Source organism: Danio rerio, chromosome 8, assembly GCF_049306965.1.
Source record: "Danio rerio strain Tuebingen ecotype United States chromosome 8, GRCz12tu, whole genome shotgun sequence".
Taxonomy (NCBI): Eukaryota; Metazoa; Chordata; class Actinopteri; order Cypriniformes; family Danionidae; genus Danio; species Danio rerio.
In genome coordinates, this window is record NC_133183.1 from 21258965 (window position 1) to 21276116 (window position 17152).

General features: G+C 37.9%; 2 protein-coding genes across 6 annotated transcripts in view; both read right to left on the reverse strand.

Moving 5' to 3' along the window:
• The window catches only part of colgalt2b (collagen beta(1-O)galactosyltransferase 2b), a 30563-nt gene extending 25247 nt beyond the window's left edge, over positions 1 to 5316 (reverse strand). Inside the window, exon 1 of the mRNA NM_001130076.1 lies at positions 5010 to 5316. Within this exon, the coding sequence (NP_001123548.1) occupies positions 5010 to 5239 (230 nt within the window). The 5' untranslated portion in view covers positions 5240 to 5316. The remainder of the gene's footprint in view (positions 1 to 5009) is intronic.
• Positions 5317 to 11251: 5935 nt separating this feature from the next.
• zgc:92140 overlaps positions 11252 to 17152 on the reverse strand; it is a 66164-nt gene continuing 60263 nt past the window's right edge. For 4 of the 5 annotated variants that reach the window (XM_073909338.1, XM_009303890.4, NM_001004593.1 and 1 more), the window contains 2 exon segments: positions 16460 to 16520; positions 11252 to 12690 (listed from right to left, as the gene is read on the reverse strand). In XM_073909338.1, coding sequence (XP_073765439.1) covers positions 12643 to 12690; positions 16460 to 16520 — 109 coding nt within the window. In that variant the 3' untranslated portion in view covers positions 11252 to 12642. 5 annotated transcript variants of the gene reach the window in all.

A 17152-nucleotide genomic window follows, 5' to 3' on the forward strand; every position in this document is an offset into this window, starting at 1 on the left:
CTGAGTTACCATTGCAGGAATAAATTACATTTTTAAACACACTTAAACAGACGACAGTTATTTTATCCTATAATACTTTTGAGCAAATTAATACTTCCTTAATAGGAGATTATTTTAAAAAGGAAGAGTGAGTGAATGAATGAATAATTGAATGAATGACCAGTCAAAACTCAAACAACAAAACATAATGTCTTTGAATGCTTGCTTATTATAACCACAAAACTTTTACATAACAGTATCATACAGATACTTTGGTCCTTGCACTCAAAAAAACAGTAGTTTATTGGAGTACACTCAAAACACTGCACTCCAATAAACTACAATTCCAGCTCGACTAAACAGTCATAACTAAAGTCAGCAATGGTCCTGCCGTCTGGACTTTTGTGCCCTATTGTTCCTTTTGTCTTGAACTCTTGACTGTTGGAGGTCTTCTGGAGTTTAAAGAGACAGTTCTCACCCAAAAAACTTTTTTTCCAACCCTGTGAGATTTTTTCAAAAACATTGGCTGCCAGTAGCCATCAACATATCATTATAAAGATAATCATGTTTATATAAACACTATAAATGAGGAGGACTTCTCTCCTCCTCAATCCCCAAGTCTGAATGCAGACACATTGAATAGCAGCTCAGCAGGTTTCTTGCCATATCTATTCCAACCATTAGCCCTGCCGGTAATCTAAGGGATTTTAAACATGTGCAAACACAGCAGCACGGATATAGGCGATGTGTCTGAATGGTAACAAACTCAACTGATAAAAGACAAAGTCCGCCAAGTTCTCCAATTCTCTTAAAGCTCAGTCTCTCTACAAAAATGCTTGCTGCAAACCAACAGCTTTGCTGTATCAGCCATGACAGAATCGTGGGAATCATGGAAATAAAAACATATGACCCGTGATGTGCGCGGATGCGATCTCACCCAGTTATTGGGTCCCACAGCTTAGCAGATCTGCTTTGCCTTCGGAAAGCACATGCTCTTATAAATAATTAGGAAGCAGGGTCTTCTCATAGGATAAGAAAACTCCACTATGCATAATAATGAGAAACCCACGCATCATCACTCCACTACAAGATTTGTACTGCAGCAACGATTTTGATTCTGCCCCAAAAAATTATTTTAAACCCAGAAGATGAAATTAGCTGAAAAACTCTAAATCATCCAGTTTTATCAACAATTAAAGCTAACAGGTGCTATTGTGGTCGAAACTTATGCTCACGCACAAATCTGTTCAAGTGAAGTTTATTCATAAACTAATTTCGAGAGGATCCCGTGCTTATGATTTATCACGGCCAGTCCCGTATTTGCTAATCACTATCTTCCAATCACATGAACCCTAAGCTACTATAAATAACCACAGTTTTCATCTCATTTTATCTTCGTTTGGAAGAAACCCCCCTCCTCCCCCTTTACCTCTGATTGGGTGGCACGGCGGCCCAGTGGTTAGCACTGTGAGCCCCACAGCAAGAACACTGCCGGCCCTGGTCCCTTAGGGCCGGTGGGTGTTTCTGTGAGGAGTTTGTATGTTCTTCCCGTGTCCGCGTGGGTTTTTCCTGGGTTCTCCGGTTTCCTCCCACCATCCAAAGACATTCAACACGTATAACAATCAAGCATTTGTCTAACCCCTGTGTTCCCTTAGCTATCGCAGTCGGGGAGTTCTGAGATCCACCAAGCTCAGGCTCCCCTCTCGCTCTGCCAACGGGAGGAAGCCACGGGCTCGTGGATCCCTTGAGCTCGGGGCTCTCTCCCAGGACAGCATGCCAAACAAGCTTTTATAAATCCTCAGCTAAGTGTGAACTCTTGAAATTAGTGTTCAAACAAGTACTCCAGGGTGTCCTGAACCTTAAAAAGGTAAAAACATGGTGAAAATTTATATTGAAATGTAATAAGAATTTATTATGATTGTATTATTTACAATGCACTATTTGATAATTAATCTATACTTTTTTTTTTTTGGGCTTTCAGCAGTAATACATTATGTATTTACTTTGTTCATTTTGGTCAGATGATTGCAGCTATGGACGTTGGAAGCAACACAGTTTTTGACCCAGCTATAGAGTCTTTTGTAGCTTTGTATTTTCGTTTTGCATTTTTTCAGTACAACTTTAAAAAAAAAAAAGTTTAGGTCTTAGACCGTCTTACTTGTTTCCTTTCAAATACTGGTTGTTGGACTAGCAGCAAAAGGTGGTACTGCACATAAGGATACGCAAGAAAGGTGTGCCACTGCACTTCTTTTCTCAAATATCTTTAGAATATGTGGAAGATCAGTAAATAATGACAGATTTTCATTTTTGGGTGAACTATCCTTTTAAGTGGACAAATAAATGTATTGGAACTGTTTTTTAAAGAGTGGACACATTGGTTCTGGACACATTGAAAAGAACAATACTGAATAAAAAATATGCTAGTTAGGCTTTAGACCCCACCAAAAAGACGCTGTGCCAGTGTTTTGTTTACAGCAGCACTCATGCAAACCTAATAAAACACAAAAACACTCACAGATGTAATGACATATAATCATTTCCAGATCTCTCCTTCAGATCAATACCCAATATATCTCCATTCTTTCCTCAGGAACTTTGTTACATTCACCATGCTTTATTTATTGCCCAGCATTCCTCAACAACAACATCATAACTGCAGGAATGAACACCTGAGTTCGCTTGTATGGCTGTCAAGAAAAATCATATCATTCCGGTAATAAGTCTTGTAAACACAAAAGTGAGCAGTCGGCTCTTAAACGAGTCTGTGTTCAATAAATCTGACTGTAACTTGATCGGTCATGTGTCAAACGCTGTGTTAGTGCTATTATCTTAAACACCATTTTATTAATTACAGGACTGTGCCTTTGGGAACATGAACACTCTTTAAGCCTTTCCTCTGTATTACTTAAAACTGTCTGAGCTATTAATCAAGACATTGTCAGAGGAAATCGTTCTCTGACTCTTTAACATTTTAGCAGCTTATTACACACCACTGTTGAATACTTGCTTCTGATTGGTCAGTTGCACTATCCAGCAATTTGGCATCCCATCCAAATTCCAGTAATTGAAGATGGCGCAACATGCTTTTTAATATTGGAATTTTGCATTAAGTGAGCTAACAAAATATGAAATCCTAATCTAATAATAACAAGATATGTAATAGTGCAGGTATATTTTTATTCTGCAACAATACTCAAATTTATATTGAATGCAATTCACCTTTATTCCTTTAAGAGCCCCTATTATGCATTATAAAAGGTCATATTTTGGTTTTGGGGGTCTTCAACAACAGACTGATTGTTGCAAACACAAATACCAATGTTCATTTCTCTAATTCTATCTGAGAAATCACTAGAACAAATAAGTTGGGGGAAAGTGGAATAGAGAGATGTCACAGTGGGTGACCCGTGCACGTGGTCAATCGGGATGGAATGTAGTTTGCTGGGCTACTCGTAGTGCCCCTGTGTAATTCTCAACAGTGCTCCTCCCCTGCCCCATTCTTCTCGCTTCATGTTTTCCTCTCGCTAATTCTCCACATTCTTTCGCAAAACAGTGGGACTTTCAGCCTGTCATTTTACTGCTCCGTTTGTTCAGTAAACTCCTGAAGGTCTTCCTGACAGACACAAATGACCACAGATAGCTAGTTTAAAGTTGGCATGACATGGAAAATTTGATTTCCATCGAATTGTATGTGCACATTAATGTTTTAAACAATCCAAAGCTAATTTTTTGTCGATAATCATTACAGCTCAGATACACATTGAAACGTTAAGTTCAACAACTGGATGAACAATTTGTCATTGAGGATTTTAAAGCAGCAGCGATAGTAAACGATAGCTTATAGTACAAATGATAGTACATGGATTCAAAAATCAGAACTGTGCTTTTCCAGCTAAAACCTGCCAGAACAAATAAAGAGAAAAAAAGAAGCGGTAAAACATGAAATAGAGTGTACTGTAAACCTAAACACGTGGAACTGAATGCTTTCCAATTGGTTTTGCTTAGATGTTGGAGCAGAGCGACATTAGGGAAGGGAGGGAGCTGAAATTGAAAGCTTTGTGTGCATGTGAGCCTCTATAAAATGGATCTGAACAGAAAAACTAAATCACCTGTTTACCACGAGAAAGGTTGAAGGGAAGGGAAGTTAGAACAGTTACAGTGGATGCTCACCTGTGGCATATGGAAATGGAGAGATAATATGCCAGAGTTTAAACCTTCTTCTCCTCCCACTTGTAATTATTATGGATTGAAATATTATGAATGCATATACTGTTCAACTGGATCCACAATTTAGCACACCGTCCTAACTAGATTATAGCAGTGACTAATATAATCTATTCCTATAGTCTAACTAGTTAACAACATTGTAAGTATTTCTACATACTCGTATATATGCGTTTCACCAGTAACAACAAATGTTTACAACTTAAAAGCGCAAACCGAATTCTCTCCTGAGTGAAAGTCACCAGCAACACAGTGGTTCATCTAGAAATTTGTTGCGGACAGTTCAAAGCCTTGAACTTTCACTTTACTAATATTACACTGATAAATTACAAATAACCTACATCTAAATAATGGTCAAATAGTTGACAGGACGAGCGGTTACGCGAGACAAACCTCAATTAATGTTGTGCTGTCGCCGCGAACATTAGCTGACAGGAAAACGTCATTAAACAGTTGGCGCTCTAATTATAAGACCCGACAGGACATGTTGCTTAGCCAGCAAATGTCTTTCATCTCCATTTAACATGTAATTAAATCCCTGCACACACGCGTGGACAGAGTGTAGTAAAAGCTCTTTAACAGGTCTGTTTCACGCAGACAGCGGCGTCTCTGTTCCTCTATCTGCCTGAAGGTTTTCATTAACCGAAGTTTACCTGCGCACGCTTCACAATAACTCCACTATGCACAGGACCTTCTCGGTTTTCAGCCACCACACTAGCTGCAAAAGCAAACCATCTGATCACACAAACTTTCGTCTTTAAAAGCAACCCCCCATGAAAACAAAAGTTCAGACAGGAGTTATTCACCATATCGCAATCCGGTCCTTCGGGTAGTCCAGGCGGTCGATGCAGTCCAGGTAGTAGGGCAGGCTGTGCGCAGAGTTTCGAGCAAGAATCGCGATCATGACTTTGGGCTTGAGCAAGGAGGATTCTGGCACGGGGTTCGGGTCCTGCACGTGAGCCATAAGCTCCCCGCTGCAGTTTTGCGCCATGACAGCGCAAATCACAGCCGCAAAAACGAATCCCTCAGCCGGCATCTCTGCCTGATGGACACCGCTGCCTGCCACAACCTGAGCGGGGTGTCCGAGTGAATGGGAGGCTGAAAAACAGAGAGGGTGGGTTAGAGGGGTAGAGAGAGGTGGAGAGGTTTAGAGGGGTTACCTTTGACGAAAGTCTGGTGCCTCCTCCAAATGTTTACACCCTTCACTCTTTGAGAGATCAGTAAGGAATGATGACATATTGGATGCGCATAGACCTAGTGGAAAACCGCTCAATAAATAAACTAGTTAAAAGCCAATATCATGTTCATAATTATGCTTTGTAAGACAATATACTGTTATTTAGCAGACTTAAGGGCCGGACATCAATCTTAGTAAGTGCTGCTTGCAGCTTACAGGCCCTGTACACGTGCGCGCAAATGATATGACGTGCCAATCCACCTGATCAGGTTCTCGTGGAGGCCTACTACGTTTAAGTTTTTCTTTACCAATTCAACTTTTGGGCAAAGACCTGAAAATTTAAATTTCATCTTAAAGTGATATTGTCAAATGCTTTGGAGCACAGACTTAAGTTTGGTCTTTTTACTCAAATTAGGCTATTTCAGATTGTTGCAGGTCATCATTGGTTTGTTTAGATTTGTTTTTAGATTAGACTCCTGCTCTCTGGGCCTCTAAAACCTGAAGTTACAAAACTACACAAACTTTTCCTACTGTAAAAATTTAAAAATAAATACATAAATAAATAAAGTTAGCCATAATTCATTTGCGCTGCCTCAAAGGTTTTCATTTACATGTTTTTGTGTTCCGCAGTGTAGCCAATGACAGACACTCTGTATCTGTTGATTCAGAATTCAGTGTTCAGTAAGAGGTGTCAGATTGCACTCATAATATTCAGACATTCTGCATAGTCACAAAACATCTCATTAAAACCAAGGGATTCATTGTGCAGTGTAGACAGTTGTGAGACGAACTCAACTGCAGTGAACGAGAACTTGGCATTTAGTTTTGTATTAAGAGGTATAAATTGCAATGACTAAAATGAAGACAATAAGTTGGCAGGGAAATCAATATTTGTGCTTGAAGAAATAAAAACAGATTAATGGACACACATTTGATAGGCTACATTGAAGATTTTGTTTTCAAAATATGTTGTAAATACTTTTGCATTTACTTATTAAATTAATAACAATTAGTAAATCTAAGTCTATGTCTATAGGCTACTATTCTTGTAATGGTGAGTTATTGCCTTCACATTAGGCTATTAGAGTACTAGTTCAGTAGCTAGCACCCTCATTTATGTGCATCTGGACCTGGGCCTGTTCAGAGTTCTTGATTGGCTTTCGTTTCCCTTCTTTCTTTCCTCATTGCTGATTTGATTTCTCCGTCGGGTGCTCGATCTCTTTCCATTCGCGTCTCATCGTGTATCCCAAACTTCAGTCGTGACATCAGCAGCAAATTCACTGTCTGCAGCTGACACCTGCTGCTCTGGGATCTCATTTAAACTCAGAATTTTTCTGACGTTGTAAATCAATCTACTTTTGGTGGCCAATACAAAGCAGTAAGTTGTAAATACAAATGCATAGCGTATTTGGGTGCAAAATACGATTATATCGGACGGTTAAGTAATTTAGTTGTACTACTGCGGTACTCGCTTTCCTCGAGGAACATTTGGGTTTTGTACTGTGCGGATGTTATAACACGCGTATTTTTGATTGTTTGGTGACCCCTGCTGTTTAAAAACGGAAACGAGGTAAAGGGTGTGTAAGACAGGTTTCATTTTTGTTCTATCAACGTTTGCAAACGACTTATTTAGGGTTTGTCTGCTGGAATCGGTTCAGCCTGCTTTATCTGATCCACATTAATCTAGATTTTAGAACATAGTTACAAGTACCTGTTAGCAATTTCCCAAGGTTTAGCAACAAACAGTCAATTTTCACTTTGATTTTCCTATTTTTCCACTTTGAAGAACACAACACGTGCAACCAAAACCCTTTAGTTTTTGCTTCAAGATTTTTTCACATTTGGTCAATGCATGTGTTTTAGACACAGAACAGACCTTTAAACTGCAGCTTCTCCCTCAAAGCAGTTTTTCTCTGGCTTCTGCAAACTCGGTTTCCGTCTGCAACTTCTATGTCTGGTACAAATTCTACATCAGATGAGTTGTTCTGACTGTAATATTTAACTCTGCCAAAAACGTGAGAAGTTTGGCACTGTCGAGTTCCTGAAGTAATGCATTTACCAGTAGCCTAGTGTTACTTCACAATTCAAGGTAGGTGACCTTTCATTCTGTCTATAGAGAAAGATGACAGCTCATAGTACATGGGATCATAAAATCTAGTGATTGAAGAGGTTTATTCATTGACATTCTGTTGGAAACGTCCTGAATTCTAAATAGTGTTTATATAAATTACTATCATGCTAACAGCATTGCCAGTCATGCAGGAAGCAACAATAGACAAGAGGAGTGGGGAACGAGATATATGTGCAGAACAACGGAAAAAAGGAGGGCAAAACAGGCCTGCTGGATTGAGTTAGATGTAATTGCTGTGAGCTCATGTTGGCAATGATGAATGACAACCAGGCCAAAGCTCTCACAGGGCTGATCTCAACTCTCTCAAACCAGATCTTTCCTCCACTTCTCCTACACACACCAGATGGAGCTCTCATACATGCTCACACATTAAACCTTTCAAAATGATCCCATTTACATCATTCAGATCCACTTCAAAACACACCAACCACCATGAAGCTCTGTTCCCTCCACCGCTCTCCTCTAGTCACACCAGCACTCTATGTGAGAGAGAAGAACATAGCCAAGCCTGCAGAACATGTTGTTCTCTAATGAAACTGTGTTCACATGAGGAGATTTATTGGGTTTTACCTCATCATGGAAAGAATGGCAGTTGCCCATAATTCCGCGCATGCTGTTGTCTTCTGAGTAGATATACGAGACAGAGAATGCCTTTAATCAATATATGACATAACCACAGTTTATGCATGTAATTTGTGAGGATAATGGAAAAGGTATAAACACAGAGATTTACTTTTGTCAGTTATTATGCCAATTTCTTTTTGCTAATTTTTTTTTGCATAGATATAAAATTCTCACATTTATTTCATTATTTCAACATTTTTGTCATCATGTTGTACTTTTAAATACAAAATTTAGTTTCAGAGAAATTTTACTCTGCCAATAAACACACTAATGTAATTTAAATGTATATTACTTCAAATTTAACCATGATAACAAAAAAATCTATCTAAAAAGGAATAGTATAATGCTATCTTTTTTCCTATTCCTATTTTTCCCGCAGTCTTGAGAGAGATTTGTGCAGGACGGGAGTTAAATAATTAAAATGTGTGAATGCAATGTGTGAATTGCATGTGTGAAAGCAACATACAGTTTAAATGTTGGAAACAGTATAGTGTAAAAAAAAAAAACGTCCAGATACTGATTACCAAAATAGGGTTTTTGCAGGTCTTAAAGTTTTAATTTGCCATTACACAATTTAAGAAGGCATTGGAGCAGAAAGACTTACATTCAAAGTCATTGTGTGAAATATTCCATGAAATGCAATGCAAATAAGTGAATTAAATAAATAAATATGTTTGATTGGATGGTTATTTCACAAAGGTTATTTGTGTTTGTAAGCAGTCATCACAAAGACTGATTAGAACATTCAATCCAATTAGAAATTAGAGCATCAATCTAAACCAAACAATACAATATTTAAAACCAGTTTGGGACTTGTTTGACATCAGGGCCCAGTTTTTCCAAAAGAAATCCAGTGGGATTTTAGATCATGGATTGGATCAGATCTTGGAAATGGGTTTTACAAAAGTAACAGGGGGATTCATTCATTCAATTTCTTTTTGGCTTAGTCCCTTTATTAATATGGGGTCACCAAAGAGGAATAAACCACCAACTTATCCAGCATATGTTTTACGCAGTGGATGCCCTTCCAGCTGCAACCCATCTCTGGGAAACATCCATACACATTTATTCACTACTGACAATTTAGCCTACCCAATTCACCTGTACCGCATGTCTTTGGACTGTGGGGGAATCCGGAGCACCCAGAGGAAACCCACGCGAATGCAAGGAGAACATGCAAACTCCACACAAAAACGGCAACTGGCCCAGCCGAGGCTCAAACCAGCGACCTTCTTGCTGTGAGGCGATTGTGCTACACACTGCACCACCGTGCTACCCAGGAAATTTAACAAATAATATAAATAATTCTTGTTAACTTCCGGCCTCAGTTGTATGAAATCTATAGCTGATTAACCATGTGGATGGATAATAACAGCCTTCTCAGCCTACAAGTAGGTGCAGAAGTAGGTGTCCTTCTCTATCAGCTGATAACAACTGATAACACCCATTCAGGAGCCCTACTGCTCCACTGCGTCGCAATAACAGGGGGATTTTGAATTAAAATCAGACCATGTAATCCAATTTTACTTTTGAGTTAGATCAAACCCGCCCTTCAGGTTATTCAAAACTTTGAACTCAGATTGGGATCTATTTGATCCAAACAAAACAGGATTATCCTGATCCCATCAGAAAGGTGGATTCAGTTGTGATTATTTTGAACCAAATAAAATAAAAAAAGTTTTATTTTTTAAGTGTATGATCACAAACTTAAGGGTTACTGATGATTTATAAATTCCTTCATATTTGATGCCTATATGAAGCATGTCACATCTAATGAGGTATGGTAAACAACAACAAAACGATATCAAAGCAGTATTTTATTAGAACAAACTAAAAGATGTACAATGTTTGTTTATTGCAGTGTTTCTGTGTTTTATCATTAAAACAAACAATGGCTGTTTGTGTCCACTGGTGTTTTGCCCACCTGTTGTTCTTTGCTAAGCCAATAGGCTACACTGTTGGTTCCATTTAAGACTCCAATAAACAGGATTTGGTTATGCTGAAATGTGGTATTAAGATTACAGCGTTCAACTCAATGTTTCTTTAAAAAATATAGATCAGTTAATCGTTTCCTTTAATTCTTTTAATTCTTTGATTAAAATCACAAATTGATTTTATATGCTAAATTTTTGCTTATAAATCCTAAAATGGTCTTACACCACTAAATGACACTAAGGTCATCTGATCAGTTTATTCTTTCTGTACCGAGGTACCGGTTTAAGCAAAGTTGGGATCAGGCATTTGCTGTTCTCAGCGCAAAATATTGGAACAAGCTTCCACCACATTAGACACGCTCCAACTTTATCTGTTTTTTAAAAAAAAACCCTGAAACTGCACCTTTGTTCTTTAGCATTAGAATCGTTTTAATGCTGAGTGGTTTGACTTTGGTTTGAATTTCTTTGTATGCACTGTATGACTTGTTATTTTAATTAGTGGTGATTGTGCCCAGCCCTTTGGGCAACGTTGTGTTGTAAAAAGGGTGCTTTATAAACTAACTACCAACCAACCTAACTAACTAACTAATGCTGGATAGCATGGGCTTTCCAAATCTGGACCAATTTGATCTAGTTTAAATTTTTTGGAAAAAAACATATCACGATTGATGTTTAAAAGTCCAAAAATATCACATATTATACAGTGTAGTAGCGCCTTTCGATATGCAGGTGGAGACAAACCACAACAAGTGAGCGTATGTTCTGTGTCTGTTCCGAGCCTGTGTCTCGTCTCTGTGTGGATTCTTCGAAAAGACGTGATGTCGGATAGATATTTTAACACTACTAAAGTTAAATATTTGTAAGATGTTATACATTAACCCACTTGTGTATATGCAATCTGCACATTTCTGCATTTGAAATTCGAACCCCAGAACCCATTAAGTATTTTTAACGTTATGAGTCAGACCACCAAGAGGAAATATGACGCTGGAATAGATTAATGATGTCAGCAAAGCAGTACGCACCTACACACACACACACAAACACACACACACACACACACACCCACACACACACACACACACCCACACACACACACACACACACACACACACACACACACACACACACACACACACACACACACAATTGGTGAGACAGCACACAAACAGAAACCACAGCTCCCCGTGTCTTATATTTTAATAGAAAAAGAAAACATATCGAAAATAAACATTAAAAAGGATTTAATCCACTAATCATAATTACAAATGCTCGATCAGCGCTGTCTCCAAAGTGACCCAATCCCACCTCAGACCAGTGTAGTGATGTCTGAATTTGAAGATTACATTATAGCAGACTCAACTGAACGAGAAGTGTTGTAGCTAAACATAAACAGGCCTACAGCAAACACTTCATTCCTCTGACAACGATTAACATGGTCAAACCTGGCTCTCAGACATAAATTAACACACTGAAAACCTCAAACAATCCCAGTTTTCTTTCTTCACCATCAATAAACTATATTAAGAGCAGCTTCAACAGTTGATACAGATCTTTAAGTTAAATTGTGCCATCTTGCAGCTTAGGGATATGTTTGGGTTTGTGCGTGGGTAACAAGTCTGACCATGTTTCCGCCCATTTTCTGAGAACTTTACAAATAATACCAGGATATTCAAATTGAAAGTGAGAACTGCTATGTTTGGAAAGAGGGTGGGGTGATTAATTTGGCCTATGCGCGTGTGTTTGAGTGTGTTATGGGGTCACCACACAGCCCTGACCTTTACAGCACAAGCTTGAGGAGGTCTGATCTAGGCAAAAAAGCAACACATTTATGGAACAATTAAATCAATCTTGACAAAATAAAATAAAAAAGGTCCTTCAAAAAGCAGGAGTCCAGATCAAATGTTCAAAAACTTGCCACGTCGCTCTTTATCAAAATATCAAAATAATCAGCCAGTTCGTTCATACATAAAGTCGCTCTTAATAAAATATCTCTCTTGTTCAGTCCCCAAATACCCACAACACTCCATCTTTACATTCGCTCCCCGTCTCTCTCCAGAGGATGGTGGTAAGCTCTCCTCTCGATCCTCCGTATGTCAGATTTTTCTCTGGCCTGCCACTTAAAACAAGGACTGGGAGGGGCATGTCGTCTTTTCTTCTCTCCATTTCCTTTCATCTTGCTTTTCCCGACATAATCTCTCTCTCTCAGTCGGAGGAAGGGGGCCGTTTCAATGCTGGCTGTAGGAGAAGGGGGGGGGCGGCGGGTCCTCATTTCACATCAGAGTGAGTCTGTGTTGATAATACATCAATCAAGCTGTTCTTTCTTCACCCAAAACCATCTAGATTCTCCAAGCAAGGCAACCCCGAGAGAGGAGAAGGGGTCAAGGGTGCAACAGCCTATGAGGAAAAGTCCTGCGCTCTTTCGCTCTCACAAGCACACACTCTCACGCACTCACACACACACGCACACTCGCTCTCAGACCGACAGAGTGTCACAGACATAGGAAACACTGATTTTTTTGAGTCGCACTCGCTCTCTTTTTCCATCTCTGGCAAGATCTGGCACCTCTCTGCTATGTCACATCGTCCTCCTCCTCCTCTTCCGAGCAGTAGTCCCGTCCCTGGAGAAGATTAAAGCAGAAATTAAAATTATAATAATTGTATCCTATCCCTCTGAGCAACAAAACTGTTTTTTTAGTTGCCAGGTAGCTCCACCCAAAATTCCCCTCCTCAAGAATATCAAACCTCAAACAAGGAGAAGCTGATATGAGAAACACAGAATACAAAAGTTTCTCCAGTTCCAAGTGGAAAAAAAGATCTTGATAAAGCGATTAGTGCACCCTAAAGTTCAACATTCAGTCATCATTTACTCAGCCTTTGCTTGTTCTAAACCTGTTTGACTTTCTTCTGTTAAATACCAAAGAATATTTTTTGAAAGAAGTAATCACTGACTTTCATAGTATTTGTTTTCCCTATTATGGATCTAGTAGTTTCAGGTTTTCAGCGTTCATTCATTCATTCATTCATTTTCCTTCAGCTTAGTCTCTATTTCAGAGGTCACCACAGTGGAGTGAACCACCAACTGTTTTACGCAGCGGATGCCCTTCCAGCTGAAACCTAGTACTGAGAAACACCCATACACACTCATTCACACACACACACACACACACACACACACACACACACACACACACACACACACACACACACACACACACAGACACACACACACACACAGACACACACACACACACACACACACACACACACTATGAACAATTTAGTTTATTCAATTTACCTAGCGCATGTCATTGGATTGTGGGGGAAACTGGAGCACCCAGAGGAAACACACGCATATGTAGGGAGAACATGCAAACTCCACACAGAAATGCCAAATGGTCCAGCTTGGACTTGAACGAGTGACTTTCTTGCTGTGAGGCGACAGTGCTTACCAATAAGCCACCGCTTTTAGCTTTCTTTAAAATATATTTTGTGTTCAACCGAAAAAAAAAAAAAACTCTGGAACCGCTTGAACCGCTTTTGGGCTAGCAAATGTAAATTTTTTTCTAATTATTGTTTAGGGGTTTTCACCTTTTTTTTTTGTATAGGACAGTGGAGATTTCACAGGCAGGAAAAAGTATAAATCCGAGATACACTGTAAAACCCAACAGTCAACTTTATCAAATTAAATGAGTGTAGTTGACTAGTTGACTCAAAATGTACTGAAAGTTATCTCTATTCATTCGAAAAGAGTTTTGAACTCAGTGTTGAAGGTAATGAGTTAATTCAATACCTTATTACTTCAACTTAAAGAGTAAGTTCACAGTACTCATATAGATTTTTTTTTTACTCAAATGGCTTGTAGCAATCGCTTTTCCTAAACCATTTGAGTTGACATGGATTTTACAGTACTCAGTTGGTTTGAGTTCTCTTCATTTATCAGGTTTTACTGTGCTCAAATTGCTTCATTTACTCAAATGGAATAAGTTTACAGTACTCATTTGGATTAGTTTTTGAACTCAAATTGTTTGTTGCAATCGGTTTCCTCAAATGGTTTGAGTTACCTTAACTTTTTGGGTTTTGCAGTGTAGGGAAAAGATCAGCAAAAGACCTTGAGCCGGGATTCGAACACTTCAGAGCTTCAGAGTGTTGATGTGCTAATCACTAGACAATTGCTGCCTACACAAATGTGATATTTTGGGTAACTATCCCTTTAGGAAAACTACTGTTTCTTGCATTTACATATAATGAAAGCAATAAAAAAGAACCAAAGAACAACATGTAAATTATAAGAAAATTCCAAGTTGATCTAATGCACTGTAAAACTCAACAGTCAACTTTATCAAATGAAATTAGTGTAGTTAACTCAAAATTGACTGAAAGTTATTTCTACTCATTTGAAAAGAGTTTTGAATTCAGTGTTACAGGCAATGAGTTAATTTAATACTTCATTACTTCAACTTAAATGGAGTAAGTTCACAGTACTCATATTGATTGTAACTCAAATAGTTTGTTGCAATCAGTTTCCTCAAAAGGTTTGAGTTGCCTTAACTTATTAGGTTTAACAGTACTCAGTTGGTTTAAGTTCTCTTCATTTATTTGGGTTTTACTCTGCTCAAATTGCTTAATTTACTCAAATAGATTAAGTTCACAGCACTCATTAGGATTAGTTTTTGAATTTAAATAGTTTACTGCAATCGGTTTCCTCAAATAGTTTGTGTTGTCTTTATTTATTGGGTTTTACAGTGTGCTTATGCTGCATATAAATAATTGTTATAAGACTAAATAGAAAAACATAATAGAATAGAGAGTGTTATGCTGATGATACACTAAGCATGTTTTAGAGCAGTGTTGCTGGATACTTTCGGAAATTACGCCATTAATGGGTGAGCAAGTGAAACACAGGGCAAATAATTAGGGCCAACCGGATCCAGGTAAAATTGTTTGCCTATACTCAATAGGAAATTAGCCAAGCAACATTGCTCTGCATTATTACCCAGCAACGTTGCTTAAACGTTGCCTTGTGCATCACTCTCATAACAGGACCAGAGCATTCTATAAATGTCTTTAATTTATTTTCCATTCCATTAAAACTCTTTTAAACACATTTTAATATGTTTTTATTGATTTTTTATAATTTTTATTCTTTGTTGTTTTTATTTTTTATCCTTGTTTCTTTAATTCTTGTTTATGTAAAGCACTTTGAGTTACCATTGTGTATGAAATGCGCTACATAAATAAACTTGCCTTGCCTTAATGTAATTAATCTTTTTTATTTACAAAAGAACTGAAAATAGAATAGAGATGAATTAGCATTAGAGGACTATATATTTAGTAATAAATAGTTTTAATAGCTTATTACTGAAATCTTGTAACAGGACAAGGTCTTAAACCAGAGGTTAAATATTTATTTTTTGACAAATCTGAAATATATTCTGTCAAGCAGTTTGTGTAAACGGGAAACAAAAGCCACCACAAAATCACACAACATCCACTTGTACAATTAAAATAAAATTTTTAACAAAGTATTTCATTCTAAACAGCCAGAACTGATTGTAAGTTATTGATATAGCAACCAATATAAATATACAAAATATTCACAACACTGAACAAATAGATTTAATTTCATCACTTTTAAAAATGACAGTGAGGATAGTGAGTCACCAATTCTTTCTTATATTTTCCATTATTTTAAGTATGGTAAATAATAGTTATTATTATTATTATTAATCATGTTCTCCCTGTGTGGGTTTCCTCCAGGTGCTCTGGTTTCACTCACAGTCCAAAGACATGCACTTTAAATGAATTGGGTAAGCAAAATTGGCCGTAGTGTATGAGTGTGTTTAAATGTGAGAGTGTACGGGTGTTTCCCAGTACTGCATTGTGACTGGAAGGGCATCCGCTGCGTAAAACATATGATGGAATAGTTGGGGGTTTGTTCCAATGTGGCAACCCCTGATAAATAAGAGACTAAGCTGAAGAAATTGAATGAATGAATTATTATTATTAACAATTATAATTATTATTATAGTATAATATCTGGTTATTATTATTAAAATCTAAAATGTTTACATATAATATGTTTCAGTCCAACTGATCACAGACCTTAGACACAAAGACAGATAAGAGAGAGCGAGTGAGAGAGAAAGAGGGAAGTAATGGGAAAAAAGCAGATCCATAAATACATCATTTTATCTCCAGAGCTCAACAGGAAGTACCAGACAGGCGAAGCACATGGTCGGAATGACAAGCCAATCTTTTAAATGTCACAATCTAGATAAACGAGCGATTTCATATACAGTACACCGCCGCCCCTTTAAAAAGTTGAACCCATCTGCTTCCTCCTTTACTTCTGTGCCTCATTTTGTTTTCCCTCCATTCCTCCCTCACCTTCTCAATCTTCTCATCCAGCATTCTGAAGAACTCCTGCTGACTCTCTGACGTATGAATGCTGAGAGACGGAGAGAGAAAAAGAGAGGAAGTTAGTGGGGGTAGGAGAAGGGAAGCAACAAATACACTCAAATTTTCCATTACAACCAGCATAAAGAGCACAAACACACACTCTCGCACATACACACAGACACACACAAAGCTACCAGCTCCTGTAGGACCCAGAGTGGCTGGGCAGGAATCATTTTTATAGACACATTACAGCAGCAGGAACCATAAACCCTCTCCACACACACACACACACACACACACACACACACACACACACACACAGTACATTAACTGAACATTACTGCATCGACACACATAAAACAATAATGAACTGTTCGTTTTTAATGAACATGCCACCAACCACAATTTCTTTTCATCCAGACATTTCGATCAACATATGTAGTAGCATTCTGTGCAACATGCTTATAATGTGCATCGCAGCCTAGTGATAATTAACGTCCATTAAATAAACAATCATGAAATATTAAAGGTTGCCATATAATCAATGTACCAGTAAAGGTGCTAGACGTAATTATTATGTGTTAATTGTTTTTAAATATTTTAAATCGTTTTTTTTATGTTTATTTAATATTTTAACATTGCCAATGTTTGAAGAGCTTGTACAAATAAATAAATAAATAA